The 18011-nt window shown below is 47.7% G+C and overlaps 1 protein-coding gene across 7 annotated transcripts in view; it reads right to left on the bottom strand.

Moving 5' to 3' along the window:
* pgghg (protein-glucosylgalactosylhydroxylysine glucosidase) overlaps window positions 1–8804 on the bottom strand; it is a 52605-nt gene extending 43801 nt beyond the window's left edge. For 3 of the 7 annotated variants that reach the window (XM_069901868.1, XM_069901877.1, XM_069901887.1), the window contains exon 1: window positions 7898–8802. In XM_069901868.1, coding sequence (XP_069757969.1) covers window positions 7898–7905 — 8 coding nt within the window. In that variant the 5' untranslated portion in view covers window positions 7906–8802. Of the gene's footprint in view, window positions 1–7897 lie in introns of all 7 variants that reach the window. The other 4 variants (XM_069901829.1, XM_069901814.1, XM_069901859.1 and 1 more) reach the window with 2 other exon arrangements.
* Between the last annotated feature and the right edge of the window lie 9207 nt (window positions 8805–18011).

The following is an 18011-nucleotide window of genomic DNA, read 5'->3' as shown; positions in this document are numbered from 1 at the left end:
TCGGGGGGGCCCCAACCTCCACTCACATCGCACAGCATGCCAACCTACCAGCCCTAGCCAACCTACGGCCTCTCCACACTGCGCATCACCACACTGGCGCTCTTTCCACACCTTGTACTAGGCTGCAAGCCAATCGCCACCAGAAGTAGGCGCTATTGTACTGCAAACAGGGACTTCATCAAGGCAGAGGTGCGGCAACTCCTGACGGAAGGTGTTATAGAGCCCAGTAACAGCCCTTGGAGAGCCCAAGTCCTGGTGGTCAAAGGGGAAAGTAAGCTGAGGATGGTCGTGAATTACAGCTAGACCATTAATCGGTACACCCAGCTGGATGCCTACCCCTTGCCGAGGATCACTGATATGGTCAATGAGATAGCCCGGTACCGGGTTTTCTCCACGATTGACCTGAAGTCGACGTATCATCAAATCCCTATCCACCCGAAGGACAAGCCCTACACTGCCTTTGAGGCGGATGGGTGCCTGTACCAGTTCCGCCGGGTTCTTTTTGGTGTCACGAATGGGGTCTCCATCTCCCAGCGGGAGATGGAGACTGCATGGTAGACTGGCACAAGCTGAAGGCGACTTTCCCATATCTGGATAATGTCACCATCTGCGGCCATGACCAGCAGGACCATGATGCTAACCTGGAAAAATTCCTCCAGATGGCCGCAGAGCTGAACCTCACTTACAACAAGGAGAAGTGTGTGTTCAGCACCACCCGCCTCGCCATACTGGGGTACATTGTGGCCCACTGAGTCGTCGGCCCAGATCCAGAAAGGATGCGCCCCTTAATGGAGTTACCCCTCCCCCCACGCTAAAGGCCCTCTGCAGGTTCCTGGGCTTGTTCTCTTATTACTCGCAGTGGGTCCCTCGCTTCTCGGACAAGGTCCACTTACTGGCCCAAGCCACAACTTTTCCCCTCCCACCTGAGGTGCAGACAGCCTTCACCCGCATCAGGCAAGACATCACGCATGCCACGATGTAGGCTGTGGATGAGGACTCCCCCTTCCAGGTGGAGAGCGATGCCTCCGAGGTGGCCCTCGCTGCTACCCTCAACCAAGCAGGGTGCCCTATCACCTTCTTCTCCAGGACCGTCCACGGCTCTGAGCTAGGGCACTCCGCCATTGAAAAGGAGGGCCAGGCGATTGTGGAAGCGGTCCGCCACTGATGCCACTACCTGGCCGGCAGGAGATTCACGCTCCTCACAGACCAGTGGGCCGTGGCATTCATGTTTAACACTACCCACAAGAGCAAGATCAAGAATGACAAGATCCTGCGCTGGAGTTGAGCTGGCAACCTACAGCTACAACATCCAGTACCCCCCCAGGAAGTTTAACGACTCCCCTGATGCCGTCTCTCGCACCTGCGCGTCTATGCATAACGACAGGTTGCAGGCATTGCATGAGTCCCTCTGCCATCCGGGCGTCACCCAGTTGTACCATTTCGTTAAGTCCCGAAATCTACCATATACCATCAGTGATGTCAGGGTCATGACCGAGGCCTGTAGGGTCTGTGCAGAGTGTAAACCCCGCTTCTTCCGCCCCCCCCCCCCCCCAGGCCCACGTTGTAAAGGCTACTTGGCCTTTCTAGCGTCTTGGCAAGGACTTCAAAGGGCCCCTGCCTTCCACAAACCGAAACGTTTACTTCCTCATGGTAGTGGACGAGTACTCATGCTTCCCTTTCGCCATCCCTTGTCCAGACACCTCCACGGCCACTGTCATCAGGGCCTTGGGGCAGATTTTTACCATGTTTGGCTACCCCACCTTCATCCACAGCGACCGGGGGGGGGGGGGGGGGGGGTGTAGTTTCATGAGCGACGAGCTGCGCTAGTACCTAACGGCGAGGGGTATCGCAACCAGTCGCACAACAAGCCATAACCTGAGAGGCAACGGGCAAGTGGAACACGAGAATGGGGTGGTTTGGAAGGCAATCCTCCTGGCTCAGGTCAAAAAGATGGGCCGTTGAGTACTGGCACGACACCCTGCCTGAGACACTCCATGCCATTCAGTCACTGCTGTGCACGGCTACCAACAAGACCCCTCAAGAACGCCTGTCTCATTCCCCAGGAGGTCGGCGACTGAAATGTCACTCCCAGCATGGCTCACGTCCCCAGGACCGGTGCTTCTGCGTAAGCATGTATGGACACACAAGGCCGAAGCCTTGGTAGAGCATGTTTTCCTCCATGCAAACCCGAACTACGCCTACGTTAGGTTCAACAATGGCAGGGAGGACACCGTCTCAACCAGGGACGACCTGGCACCAGCAGGAGCACCCACCACACCACACAGGGCCTCCTTGACCACCAGGGGCCCGCTTCAGCCTTAGGAGACAAACCCGCACCCCCCCCACCCATCCAATACGACCGGCATACGTCGACCCCGGCCCCCCTGGCCACCCCACTGCACAGCACCACACCAGCCACACACACCCCTACCACCAGCCCCCCCACTTCCCCTCTGGCCAGGAGCCAGTCCTACGACGGTCACAGAGACCCCAGCGGCCGCCGAGTCGTCTCAACCTGTAAATATTGTATGTACATAATGGGTGCGATTCCTTGTTACTGCCCCCCTGGGACAATTTTAAAGAGGGGGTGAATGTGGTGGTACACCACCGGCCTACTGCAGGGGGAAACCTCTGTACCTGCAGGAGTGTAAGGGGACAGGACAACACCTGGCCGGCTGCCAATCAGTTGGCCTGAATGGATATAAGCCTGCACCGGCCTCCCAAGGCCTCACTCAGAGTTGCTGCAGCCACAGCCAGCCTGGCTCTGTGGAAGTCTTTGTGGATTAAAGCCTGTTGTACAGTCTTTACCTTTGTGTGTGTCTGATTCTGGCTAACAGTGCACCACAGTTACTGCTCAGGAAGGTTTTTGTCAGTTTTCAGAATGAGATTTGTTGTTCCTTTTACTTCCTTCAGCCACTTCAGTGTCTTGCCGAAGAAACTTGTCCCGTCAGGGTTCTCCAGATGATAACCTCTTTCTTTCAGGTCATCACAGAATTCCTTTTTGTTTCTCTTATTCCAAGTGAAACATTAGACAGCCAGTCCTCTCCTCTTGCATGATCTACAAGGGCTTTGACCAGGCCGTCTTCCAAACGGGCTTGTCAGCTTGTCCTGTTCCAGTTCCAGCTGTTGTCTGCTGGCTATAACACTGTACAAGTGATCTCTCTCTCTCTCTGAGAGAAAACCTGTTTGATCTTGCAAAACCACATGACCCTCTTACAACAGCAACCTCTCTTCCAGACAGCAGCAGTTCCAGCGAAATCTTTCATCGGTTGCCTTTTATAAACAACAATCCATTAGAAGTCTCTTGAGCACTCTTCAAAGTCCTTGCAAAACATCAGAGGCCCAGATATGTCTAGCATTAGCAGAGCTCCAGTATTTCAAATAAGATCTGTTTTAAAGTGTTTGTATGTAACCTACTCTGACAACCCTTTCCCAATTTATCTCCCAAAAACACAACTATATACTCTGTCACAGATCATACAAGTTAGAATCTGTAGTAAACTAAAAAAATTATCAGAAACATGGATAAGGAGAGATCGTGTTATTGCCAGGGTGAAAGTGCATGTCTTAAAGTGAGAGGGGGAACATTTAAAAGAAAATTGCTGCAGAGAGTAAATTCCTTGGAACGTGCTCCCAGGGATGAGGTGGAAGCATATACAAAAGCAATGCTTCAGAGGCGTTTAGACAGATACATTGAACAGTCAAGGACTACATTTAAGCAAAATGGATTTGTTTAGCTGGGCAACATGGTCAGCAGCACAAACATGGAGAGCTGAAGGGGCTGCTTCGGCTTAAATGTCTCTCTGTATGCAACACCATTGATTGTCAGCATATCCACTTTTCATTACAGATTTCTAAAGTTCAAATTTATTGTCAGAGTACATACATGGCATCACATACAACTCTGAGATTCTTTTTCCTGCGGGCCAGGCAGAATTATCGGTAGTGCAAAAAAAAAATGAACTCAAGACGTACAAATACAAAAGGGAGAAATGTAAACAAAGGAAAGTGCAATCAATCTGCAATACAGTAAAGAAATATTCAATAATAAATAACATGCAAAGTAGGAGTCCTTGACTTTGTTTTGGAGTCTGGTGGTGGAAGGTTAGCCACTGTTCCTGATCCTGGTGGTGCAAATCTTGTGGCACCAATAGCTTTTTCCTGATGGCAGCAGTGAGAACAGAGCATCCTGGGTGGTGTGGATTCTTTATGATTGCTGCTGCTCTCCAACAGCAGCATTCCCTGTAGATTTTCTCAATGGTGGGGAGTATTTTTCCTGTGATGTGCTAGGCTGTCCTCTAGCTGTTGCAGGCCTTTCCACTCAGGTGTACTGGTGCCTCCATTACTAGACCATGATGCAGCTGGTAAGTACTCTTTCTACTCGACAACTGTAGAAGTTTGTAAAACTTTTTGATGTGAGAGATGGGAAAACTGATCTAAAATTATGAACATGAAGGAAACTAAAATTCATACATCAGTTAATGGCTGTAACCAGTACAAACAGGATGAGCTTGGGGATTAGGATGCAGGAAAGCAGAATCAGCACAATTAACATAAAATCTTCTTTGTGACAAGAGCCACCATAAGACTAAGATAAGGAGTGGTAAGGAACAATAGAATGTAGGAAGTTGAGGTAGTCTGGATCAGATAAGGGTCTCCTAGCCCTGGACAGAAGTACCAAGTCCTACATAACTAATTAGCTAACCTTACACAGATTTATACATATTAAATTAGCCAACCCTAGACAGGATGAGCCAACTCTGCATACCAAGAGACTGTAGCCCCGAGAATCAGGAAGGTGTGAATAAGGACAATAACATGAAGGGACACCGACAGGATACCCCCTGGTCCTCCAAATATACTGAAACTGCACGTAGGGAGGAAGGAATGCCTAATGCCAAACCTCTCCAGCAGGAGGCAGAAGAATGTAAGGGGGAGGGTATTCCTATACTGAAATCAACTGTATAAAAGTTGGGTGAGCCCCAGTGTATGTGTGTATTCCCAGGGTAAGGGGAAGCACCCAACTTTGCATTGTTGTTGTAATAAATGTTCTTTGTTCTCAATTTTTGTCTCGAGCAATTTCTTTAAAGGTACTTCTATTTCTAACAAAGTCATACCAAACATTCACAAATTCCTGAGAAAATGATGACAGTGTGTTGGGTCAAGGAAAGGTCCTCTGAGATAATGACTCCCAGGGATTTAAATTTGCTCACTCTCTCCACCTCTGATGACCACTAGATGATACACCTCCTAGTTTTCCTCTCCTAAAGTCCACAATCAGCTCCTTGGTTTTAGTGACATTGAGTGCAAGGTAAGTTGTTTGAACACCTTTCAGCCAAGTTTTCAATCTCCCTCCTGTATGCTGACTCATTTCCCCTTTTTATCCAACCCAATTCGATGGTATTATCAGCAAATTTGTAGTGTTATTAACACAGTCATAGGTATAAAGCAAATAGAGCAGGGGGCTAAGAACACAGGCCTGTGGTGTTCAGGAACCAACTGAGATTGTGGAGATGTTCTTACCAATTCTCACTGATTGTGATCTGTGTCTGAGGAAATCCAGGATCTAATTGCACAGTGGAGAATTGAAGCCCAGGTCTTGAAGTTTGTTGATTAGTTTTGAGGGAAAGATGCTGTTAAAAGCTGAACTGTAGTCAATAAAGAGCATCCGGATGTATGCATCCTTGCTGTCCAGGTGTTCCAGGGATTTGTGTAGAGCCAGGGAGCTGGCATCTGCCATAGACCTGTTTCTGCGGTAGGCAAATTGGAACATATCCATGTTGCCATTCAGACAGGAACAGATATGCTTCAACCTCTCGAAACACCATCACAGTTTGTGTGAGTTGCACTGGTCAGTAGTCATTTAGGCAGGTTACAACACTCTTCTTGGGCACAGGTATGATTGAGGCCTGTTTGAAACAGAGGTATCACGTGCCTGTTGGGAGTGGGATGTTGAAGATATCCATGAAAACAAAGGCCAGTTTGTCAGCACAGGTTTTCTTTACTTGGCCGGGTATTCCATCCAGACCAGATGCTTTCCTTGGATTCACTCTCCTGAAGGCAGCCCACACATCATCCTCAGATACTGACAGAGGATGATCAGGGGACATGGGGATGCAGTGGCTTTTCCTTGTTCTGGTGCTATCAGGCAAAAAAGTCATTGGGTTAATCTGGGAGTGAAGCTGTGCTGTCTCCTACTGCACCAGATTTGGTTTTGTAGCAGTTTGTCATTTAGACCCTGCCCAGCTGTCAGGTATCCTTCATTGTTTCCACTCTTGTCCGCTATCTCCACTTTGCCCGGGAGACCATATAAACAAAGACCTTAATACCAAACTAACATGAATATTGCTAGTGGTCAGTATAATATTCTCAACATCCTGTACTTAGACCTGAACAAATGTCTTTGTTCTCCCAAGCAGACCTAATCCTTGAAACACATGATTTATTATTCCTATCCACTAAGCTCTTTTTACCCCACCTTCCTGTTTACAAGGTAATAATGCAATTAACATTCCTGTGGGAAATGTTCTTATCCAATGTCCTTGGAACATCTGATACAGCTTGAACAGCCAGCACTGAATTAATAACTCCACATCTTTCATAGTGTGTAGGGCAGTGATGGACTGAACAAATCAGCTATACTATTTAGTTGAATTATGTTCAAACACACAATAAATGATGTGACAGATAATGGAATACATATTATGTGTGGATCATACACACACAACCATTTAAATATGGGCTGACCACAATCCTAGGTAGCAAAGCTCATGGTTTGAAGAGGGCTGTTGTCACTTGGCAGGATTGCTACAGCGCAATTCATAGATGGCACAGACAGCAATCAGGACACATGGTTCAGGAGTGTGGATACTGAGCAGGCTGCTTTCTCCAGGATGATGAGAAACTTCTGAACTTTTGTAACAATTTAATACATCCAAACAAGTTGAAATTGTTCCATCATGTGAGAGATGGGAAAATTGATCTAAAATTATGAACATGGAAGAAACTAAAATTCATCAGTTAATGGCTGTAACCAGTACAAACAGGATGAGCTTGGGGATTAGGATGCAGGAAAGAAGAGTCAGCACGATTAACATAAGAATCTTCTAGTCTTTGTGACAAGACCATAAGACTAAGAAAAGGAATGGTAAGTTACAATAGAATGTAGGAAGTTGAGGTAGTCTGGATCAGATAAAGGTCTCCTAGCCCTGGACAGAAGTACCAAGTCCTACATATCTAATTAGCTAACCATACACAGATTTATACATATGAAATTAGCCAACCCTAGATAGAATGAGTCAACTCCGCATACCAAGAGATTGTAGCCCCGAGAATCAGGAAGGTGTGAATAAGGACACCCACAGGATACCCCCTGGTCCTCCAAGTGTACTGAAACTGCAAGTAGGCAGGAAGGATTACCTATGCCAAACCCATCCAGGGGGCAGAAGAATGTAAGGGGGAGGGCACTCTGATACTGAAATTGACTGTATAAAAGTTGGGTGAGCCCCAGTATGTGTGTGTATTCCCAGGGTAAGGGGAAGCACCCAACTTTGCATTGTTGTAGTAATAAATGTTCTTTGTTCTCAATTTTTGTCTCGAGCAATTTCTTTAAAGGTACTTTAATTTCTAACAATCACATTCTTGATGTGCCTTGTAGATGGCAGGAAGTCAGTTACTTGCTGCAGAATATTCAACTTAATATAGATGATCCTGTAAAGTTTCTGTTACGCTAGATCTAAAAACATTTACGGTAATTAATTTTTAATAAAACAGTAGATAGCTAGCTTTGCCACTTCCATTATTTTTGTACAGCATGTGTGATGGAGCATTCCATCGATAAAGCATCAATTAACATACACAATCCAATGCTGGATCTTGCAATATACTATCAACTTACTGTATCATAATGATGCATGGCTCATCATCTTACTGTATCATAATGATGCATGGCTCATCATGTTACTGTATCATAATGATGCATGGCTCAACTTAGTGTATCATAATGATGCATGGCTCATCATCTTACTGTATCAATGATGCATGGCTCATCAACTTACTGTATCATAATGATGCATGGCTCATCAAGTTACTGTATCATGATGATGCATGGCTCATCAAGTTACTGTATCATAATGATGCATGACTCATCAATCTACTGTATCATAATGATGCATGGCTCATCATCTTACTGTATCATGATGATGCATGGCTCAACTTAGTGTATCATAATGATGCATGGCTCATCATCTTACTGTATCAATGATGCATGGCTCATCAACTTACTGTATCATAATGATGCATGGCTCATCAACTTACTGTATCATAATGATGCATGGCTCATCATCTTACTGTATCATGATGCATGGCTCATCATTTTACTGTATCATAATGATGCATGACTCATCAACTTACTGTATCATAATGATGCATGGCTCATCATCTTACTGTATCGTAATGATGCATGGGTGCGGGGAGAACCCGTGGAAGGGTCAAACTGGCCATGGTCAGGTATTGTTGTTTGGAATGGGTTAAAAGCCCAATTAAGGGGAGCTCTGTATATTAAGGGGAGCTCTGTATATTGGCCAAAGCTCGGATCCGAGGATGACTGGATGTGTCAAGCATTGAACATCTGGCTCTATCAAAACCAAAGAGATAATCTTGAGAGCAGGGAATATGCAGCCTGCAGGCTCAGGGGATCGTTTGATCAACTGGTTTTGAATGAAAAGGAATGCATGGACAAGAAAGATAAGGAACCTTTTGTCCCTGAAACACAAGAATGGGATGTGTTACATTCCCTTCCTCCACCTTATGCTCCTCCTATGCCGGCTCCTATCTACCCCCCCCCCCCCCCCCTCTATGCTCTACCCTTCTGACCCTTCCCCTCCTCCCCCACAGATAAAGAAAGGAGAAGAAAGTAGGAGTGGTATGATGACCCTCCACAAAGTACTCCATTACCTCTATTGACAAGAGAGAGAGGCGACTTTAATTCAGAGCAGTGTGAGACCCTCCGGGAAGAAAGGGCAGAACCCTTTGATTCATTTCCCAGAGAGCAGGAACCTAGACATAATAAGCCAGAAATTAACTGGATGAGACCTTTACGGGAAGTTCCCATGGGAGGGGGTCTCGGTTTTGTAAATGTGCCCCTGACTAGTCCGGAGGTGCGTAATTTTAAGAGAGAATGCCCAATGCAAGCCAGGGAGACGCGACATTACGCACTGATGTGTTAGAATATATGGGTTAATTAATCATAGAAAATATGTCTTATGTACTATTCAGTTTGTATACATGAATTCAGTACTATGTAACAATTTAATATTTACCTCATGGTGAAGGGAAGGAGTAATGTAAGTAAGGGGCAGCCACAGTATGTAGCAAAGTTGGCTGATTACAGTAGGTTTAGAATTATTATGTTAAGGCAAAAGGAGGTGTTGATTAGCACAAACAAAAAGAATCCTGACAGAGACTGTCAGAAACAAAGACAATGGAATCAGTAAGAAGCTAAGACAGAAGGAGGTGTTTAGAAGAACAGAAGAATATGGCCAGATGAGAACAAAGAAATAATTAGAAATATCTGGGATATGAATTGATTTCTGATCAAAACAACAGGATATTCTAGAAATTACTTGTGATAAATCTCATGCAAGAAATCTAGCAAAGGAAGCCAACTTTTGTTCTGTATAAGGTTGAGCAATGTAAACTGTAGAGACTGGACAGTAGAGGTCAGTCTTGGGGAATAGCTCACTGTGCAGGTGACCTATGAACTAATGACTGAACCAAAGCTTTATTCTTATGCTGTGTAATAAACTGATTCTCCTATCACTTCATTTAACAAAGACGCTGGACTCAGATGACACAGACTAAATTAAGGGTAGGGTACAGCCAGAGTCCGACAGATGGAAGCAGATTATGATTAGGGGGGGGGGGGGTCACGGTTCTCAGTCAATACACACCGTGGGGCTGCACGGAGAACCATTGGTAAATTTAAGCATAGGACCCCACAGTGACAAGATGACCTTTTTAGTAGATTCTGGGGCAGCCTGGTCTAGTATTTTACAACCACCCGAGGGTGTTAAGATAGAGGGGACAGTGATGATTTCGGGAGTAGGAGGAAGAGACTTTACAGTCCCTGTATTAAGAGATGTAAGAATACAAATGGGAGAAAAGATAATAACAGAGGATATTTTACTAGTTCCCCAAGCTGGAGTTTGTTTGTTAGGACGAGATTTACAGGACCAATTGGCTATCGGCACCAGGCCACTGGAATCAGGTATCGGGGTTCAATTGTATGTATTAACCGAGGAAGATCGAGAACTAATAAATCCTGGAGTATGGGCAGAAAGAGGCAATAGAGGAGTGTTAGATATTCCTCCCCTGCAAGTCACTTTAAAAGATTCTGAACAAGTAATTAGACGAAAGCAGTATCCAATTCCGATGGCCGGCCGAAAGGGGCTGCAGCCAGTAATTGACCAGTTGGTAAAAGATATAATAATCAAACCTTGTATGTCACCTTTTAATACCCCAATTTTACCTGTCCAAAAACCAGACGGTACCTATCAATTAGTGCAGGACTTGAGGGAGCTGAACAAAATTATTCTCACCCGTCACCCGGTTGTACCTAATCCCTATACAATAATGGGTAAAATCGATCCCCATAGTAAATGGTTTAGTGTGATTGACCTCAAAGATGCTTTCTGGGCCTGTCCGTTAGCAACAGAGAGCAGAGACATGTTTGCCTTTGAATGGGAAAATCCTTTTACTGGACGCAAGAATCAATACAGGTGGACGGTCCTTCCCCAGGGCTTTACAGAATCGCCAAATTTATTCGGCCAGAACAAATACTAGATGAGGTTCCTCAGAGAGAGAATTGTTAGTTGATACAATACGTTGATGATTTGTTAATTACGAGAAAAACTTACGAATTAGTTAAACAGTATACTGTTGAACTTTTGAATTTTCTGGAGAATAAGGGTCTCAGGGTGAGCGAATCCAAATTACAATTTGTTCAATCAGAAGTTAAATACTTCGGTCATCTGGTAAGTCAGGGAACTAGGAAAATAAGTCCAGAGAGGATACGTGGTATTCTACAGATCCCCCCTCCCAAGAATGACCAAGAACTTAGGAAATTCCTTGGTTTAGTGGGATACTGTAGAATCTGGATTGAAAATTATTCTAGCCTGGTCAGATTTCTCTATGATAAACTCAAGGTTCTAGGGGGCGAAGCTGTTGTCTGGACAGAAGAAGAGATTAAAGATTTTAACTTGGTGAAACAGCACCTTATTAGTGCCCCAGTGTTGGCTTTACCCAACCTAAATAAGCCATTTGACCTATATACCAATGCGAAAGGAGGTGTAGCCACCGGAGTTCTTTGGCTTGGCTTCACGGACGAAGATTTATGGAGGGGGTAAAAGTCCACGTCAGCTGCAGGCTCGTTTGTGGCTGACAAGTCCGATGCGGGACAGGCAGACACGGTTGCAGCGGCTGCAGGGGAAAATTGGTTGGTTGGGGTTGGGTGTTGGGTTTTTCCTCCTTTGCCTTTTGTCAGTGAGGTGGGCTCTGCACTCTTCTTCAAAGGAGGTTGCTGCCCGCCAAACTGTGAGGCGCCAAGATGCACGGTTTGAGGCGATATCAGCCCACTGGCGGTGGTCAATGTGGCAGGCACCAAGAGATTTCTTTAGGCAGTCCTTGTACCTTTTCTTTGGTGCACCTCTGTCACGGTGGCCAGTGGAGAGCTCGCCATATAACACGATCTTGGGAAGGCGATGGTCCTCCATTCTGGAGACGTGACCCACCCAGCGCAGCTGGATCTTCAGCAGCGTGGACTCGATGCTGTCAACCTCTGCCATCTCGAGTACTTCGACGTTAGGGATGAAAGCGCTCCAATGGATGTTGAGGATGGAGCGGAGACAACGCTGGTGGAAGCGTTCTAGGAGCCGTAGGTGATGCCGGTAGAGGACCCATGATTCGGAGCCGAACACGAGTGTGGGTATGACAACGGCTCTGTATACGCTTATCTTTGTGAGGTTTTTCAGTTGGTTGTTTTTCCAGACTCTTTTGTGCAGTCTTCCAAAGGCGCTATTTGCCTTGGCGAGTCTGTTGTCTATCTCATTGTCGATCCTTGCATCTGATGAAATGGTGCAGCCGAGATAGATAAACTGGTTGACCGTTTTGAGTTTTGTGTGCCCGATGGAGATGTGGGGGGGCTGGTAGTCATGGTGGGGAGCTGGCTGATGGAGGACCTCAGTTTTCTTCAGGCTGACTTCCAGGCCAAACACTTTGGCAGTTTCCGCAAAGCAGGACGTCAAGCGCTGAAGAGCTGGCTCTGAATGGGCAACTAAAGCGGCGTCGTCTGCAAAGAGTAGTTCACGGACAAGTTTCTCTTGTGTCTTGGTGTGAGCTTGCAGGCGCATCAGATTGAAGAGACTGCCATCCGTGCGGTACCGGATGTAAACAGCGTCTTCATTGTTGGGGTCTTTCATGGCTTGGTTCAGCATCATGCTGAAGAAGATTGAAAAGAGGGTTGGTGCAAGAACACAGCCTTGCTTCACGCCATTGTTAATGGAGAAGGGTTCAGAGAGCACATTGCTGTATCTGACCCGACCTTGTTGGTTTTTGTTGGATAATCACGTTGAGGAACTTTGGGGGACATCCGATGCGCTCTAGTATTTGCCAAAGCCCTTTCCTGCTCACGGTGTCGAAGGCTTTGGTGAGGTCAACAAAGGAGATGTAGAGTCCTTTGTTTTGTTCTCTGCACTTTTCTTGGAGCTGTCTGAGGGCAAAGACCATGTCAGTAGTTCCTCTGTTTGCGCGAAAGCCGCACTGTGATTCTGGGAGAATATTCTCGGCGACACTAGGTATTATTCTATTTAGTAGAATCCTAGCGATTTTGCCTGCAATGGAGAGCAGCGTGATTCCCCTGTAGTTTGAGCAGTCTGATTTCTCACCTTTGTTTTTGTACAGGGTGATGATGGTAGCATCACGAAGGTCCTGAGGCAGTTTTCCTTGGTCCCAACAAAGCTTGAAAAACTCATGCAGTTTGGCATGCAGAGTTTTGCCGCCAGCCTTCCAGACCTCTGGGGGGATTCCATCCATGCCTGCTGCTTTGCCACTTTTCAGTTGTTCGATTGCCTTATATGTCTCATCCTGGGTGAGGACCTCATCCAGCTCTAGCCTTAGGGGCTGTTGAGGGAGCTGGAGCAGGGCGGAATCTTGGACTGAGCGGTTGGCACTGAAAAGAGATTGGAAGTGTTCTGACCATCGGTTGAGGATGGAGATCTTGTCGCTGAGGAGGACTTTGCCGTCTGAGCTGCGCAGCGGGCTTTGGACTTGGGGGTCCGGGGCACAGAGAGAGTGGCCCCGGCCCCGGCGAAGGGTAGGCGGCGGCGACCCCGATCCGGGCAGGAGCAAGGGGGAGACGGCGGCCCCGGCCTCGGTCGAGTGAGGCAGGCGGAAGCCCCGATCCGGGCAGAGAGTGGGAGGCGGTGGCCCCAGTCCGGGGCACAGAGAGAGCAGCAGCGGCCCCGGCCCCGGTCTGGGCGAAGGGTAGGCTGCGGCGGCCCCGATCCGGGCAGGAGCAAGGGGGAGACGGCCGCCCCGACCTCGGTCGAGTGAGGCAGGCGGAGGCCCCGATCCAGGCAGAGAGTGGGAGGCGGCAGCCCCAGTCCGGGGCACAGAGAGAGCAGCGGCGGCCCCGGCCCCGGTCCGGGCGAAGTGTAGGTGGCGGCGGCTCCGATCCGGGCAGGAGCAAGGGGGAGACGGCGGCCCTGGCCTAGTAAGGCAGGCGGAGGCCCCGATCCGGGCAGAGAGTGGGAGGCGGCGGCCCCAGTCCGGGCACAGAGAGAGCAGCGGTGACCCCGGCCCCGGTCCGGGCAGTATGGACCGACCTAGGAGGGGAGACAGACCCCTCCAGCCTGGGTAAGAAATCTGCATAGGAGAAGGCCACTCCGATATAAAACCTACGACCCAAGGACCTCGCTGCCACATCCCAGCTTGCTTGGCCACGGCACACGAACCATGGGTGTAAAGGGTGGGGCCAGTACTGCGCGCACTGCACTCCACCTAAAAGCTCCTTTGCGCAGGCCCGAGGACAGGTCCACGTCCTCCCCCTCCACGTCCTCCCCCTCCACGTCCTCCCCCTCAAAAGATGCTCACAAACTCAAGCTAGCATGCTGGAACATCAGAACCATGCTAGACAAGACTGACAGCCACCGACCTGAACCTCGGACTGCCCTCATTGCACATGAACTCCTCAGACTTGACATCGACATAGCCGCTCTCAGTGAAGTCCGCCTGGCAGATGCAGGCAGCCTCCAAGAACGCGGCGCGGGCTACACACTCTACTGGTCTGGCAAGCCTTCGGATGAACGACGCCTATCTGGTGTAGGCTTCATGGTCAAGAACTTCATTGCCTCCAAACTCGAAAACCTTCCGACAGGCCACTCGGACCGAATCATGTCCATGCGACTCCCCCTTCAAAACAAGCGTTGCATCACCCTCATCAGTATCTATGCTCCAACCCTCCAGGCGGAACCAGCAGAAAAGGACAAGTTCTACACCGACCTGCGCAACCTCATCCAACGCATCCCTACAGCCGACAAGGTTGTCATCCTTAGCGACTTCAACGCTCGCGTCGGCAAAGACTCAGAAACCTGGCCAGGAATCCTGGGCAAGCATGGCGTCGGCAAGTGCAACGACAATGGGCGCCTCCTGTTGGAGCTCTGCGCAGAACAGTGGCTTGTCATCACAAACACCCTTTTTCAGCAGAGGGACAGCCTGAAGACTACCTGGATGCATCCCCGATCCAAACACTGGCACCTCCTGGACTACATCCTGGTGCGAGAAAGAGACAAACGAGATGTGCTCCACACCAGGGTCATGCCAGCGCGGAATGCCACACTGACCACCGGCTGGTTCGCTGCAAGCTCAACCTTCACTTCAAGCCAAAGCCCAGGAACAGTAAAGCCCCCAGAAAGAGGTTCAATGTTGGAAACCTGCAGTCAGACGAAGCGAGAGGAAACTTCCAGGCAAACCTCAAAGCTAAGCTCGACGATGCAACCCGCCTCACAGACCCGTCCCCTGAAACCCTCTGGGATCAGTTGAAGACTACCATACTGCAATCCACTGAAGAGGTACTGGGCTTCTCCTCCAGGAAAAACAAGGACTGGTTTGACGAAAACAGCCAGGAAATCCAGGAGCTGCTGGCAAAGAAGCGAGCTGCCCACCAGGCTCACCTTACAAAGCCGTCCTGTCCAGAGAAGAAACAAGCCTTCCGTCGCGCATGCAACCATCTTCAGCGCAAACTCCGGGAGATCCAAAATGAGTGGTGGACTAGCCTCGCCAAACGAACCCAGCTCAGTGCGGACATTAGCGACTTCAGGGGTTTCTACGAGGCTCTAAAGGCTGTGTACGGCCCCTCACCCCAAGCTTCCGGAGTACTAACACAAGAGAGGGCAGGCTGTAGACAGCCTCAAACTTTTCTGTCAAAAGTTTTTAGACCCTGTTTGTTGTGGTTGGCCAGAATGTGTGCAAGCCATCGCAGCCACTGCTATTTTAGTTGAGGAAGGACGAAAGATTATGTTTGGTGCCCCGATGATAGTTCACACCCCTCACACAGTCCGCAATATTCTCTTACAACATGCTGGAAGGTGGCTCACAGACTCTAGAATTTTAAAATATGAAGCGATCCTAATGGATAGGGATGATTTGACCCTGATTACGAATAAAGAACACAATCCAGCAGCTTTCTTGGTTTCTCCAAATTCTGACAATACCATAAATGAGTTAAAGCATGTATGTTTAGAGGTAATAGATTTACAGACCAAAATTAGAGAGGATTTAAGTTATGAGCCTTTACAGTAGGGTGAAAGGTGGTTTATTGATGGATCTTCTCGTTGCATTGATGGCACTCGCTATAGCGGGAATAGTGCAGTGGATGGGAAAGAAGGAGTGGTGATTGAAGCCGGTCACCTTCCCGGTCATTGGTCAGCACAATCTTGTGAATTGTATGCCCTCTGTAGAGCTCTCCAGGCACCTTCTACACAGACTCAGAGTATGCTTTTGGTGTAGTGCACACCTTTGGGAAGATCTAGAAAGAGCGGGGAATGATAACTGGAAAAGGACAAAAGTTGATCCATGAAAACTTAATTGTCCAATCTCTAGATTCTCTTACATTACCTGAGGAAATAGCTGTAGTTCATGTACGGAGCCATCAAAGTGGTGACAGTCCTGAAGCACAGGGGAACAGACAGGCAGATGCAGCTGCCAAACAGGCTGCGCTCACGGAGAAAATAGACATGCAGCTGTTACTGCCCACCCCTGAAGTATCCTATTCATTCTATTAAACCTGGTGATTGGGTATATGTAAAAGCATGGCAAGATCAACTAAAACCTGTCTGGGATGGCCCCTATTGTGTACTTTTGATTACAGACACTGCACTGCGAACGAAAGAAAAGGGGTGGACTCAAATACAACGAATTAAACAAGCTGCTGATCCACGGACTAAAGACATTGATAATCTACCCTCCACCTGGCATGCTGTCCTTCATCCTTCTGATCTGAAAGTTGCACTATGCCAGGAAAAAGTGCTGTAATGTTTTTACCATTTACTGTATTGTTTATCTTGTTGGTTCCGTTTTTGGGACATCCCTAAATTACTAACGATGTATAAAGTCCTCCTGGAATAGGGGCAGCAGAGGTGACAATTATTTACCTTTAGAATGTAGACAGGGCATAGATATAAAGTATAGTCATAGTTGGGTATGGGTTAATATAGGATCCCAACATGGACCAGGGGAACAGAATGGCTCTAGAGGAGTAGATTTGATTTGTATTTTGGCCTCTACAGGTATTAAAGAGAGGAGTTTTAAAGGGATAGCACAAAGGAGATGGTGGGACAAAGACAGACAGAATGGTAGTCAGGATTGTACATGTGGCAGAGATAGAGTTAATACATATGCTAATGTTCACAGACAGGCTGCAACTCACAGGCTCAGTGATACTTATGCTAATAGAAACATAGAAGATAGGAGCAGGAGTAGGTCATTCGACCCTTCGAGCCTGCTCCGCCATTCAACGAGATCATGGCTGATCTTAAAGTTCAGTACCCCATCCCCGCCTTCTCTCCGTAACCTTTAATACCCTTATTCTGAAGAAATATATCTAATGAACCTGCCTCTACTGCCCTCTGTGGCAATGAATTCCACAGATTCACCACCCTCTGGGTAAAGAAATTCCTCCTCATCTCGGTCCTAAATGGTTTGCCTATTATCCTCAAACCATGGCCCTGGGTTCTGGATTTTCCCATCATTGGAAACATCCCATCTGCATCCATTCTGTCCAGTCCTGCCAGAATTTTATATGTCTCTATGAGATCCCCTCTCAATCTTCTAAACTCCAGGGAGTACAATCCCAATTTGTGCAATCTTTCCTCATAAGTCATTCCTGCCATTCCAGGTATCAGCCTGGTGAATTGCCTCTGCACTCCCTCCATTGCAAGAACATCCTTCCTTAGATAAGGTGACCAAAACTGCACACAATACTTCAGGTGTGGTCTCACCAAGGCCCTGTACAGCTGCAGTAAGGTATCCTTGTTCCTATACTCAAACGCTCTTGATATGAAGGCCAACATACCATTTGCCTTTTTAACCGCCTGCTGTACCTGCATGCTCGCCTTCAGAGACTGGTGTACAAGTACCCCTAGGTCTCTCTGCACTTCCCCATCTTTTAATCTATTGCCATTCAAATAGTAATCTGCCCTCCGGTTTGTATTACCAAAGTGGATAACCTCACATTTATCCACATTGTAGTGCATTTGCCATGGATCTGCCCAGTCCCTCAATTTATCCAAATCACACTGGAGCTTCCTGACCCCCTCTTCCGTGCACACAACCCCTCCTAGCTTAGTGTCATCTGCAAATTTGGAGATATTACATCCAATCCCCTCATCCAGATCATTAATGTAAATTGTGAACAGCTGGGGTCCCAGGACAGATCCCTGTGGTACCCCACTGGTCAC

The sequence above is a fragment of the Narcine bancroftii genome, chromosome 1, assembly GCF_036971445.1.
Source record: "Narcine bancroftii isolate sNarBan1 chromosome 1, sNarBan1.hap1, whole genome shotgun sequence".
Classification (NCBI taxonomy): Eukaryota; Metazoa; Chordata; class Chondrichthyes; order Torpediniformes; family Narcinidae; genus Narcine; species Narcine bancroftii.
Note: the sequence above shows the minus strand (reverse complement) of the source record. Positions and strands in the feature narration are given on the sequence as shown.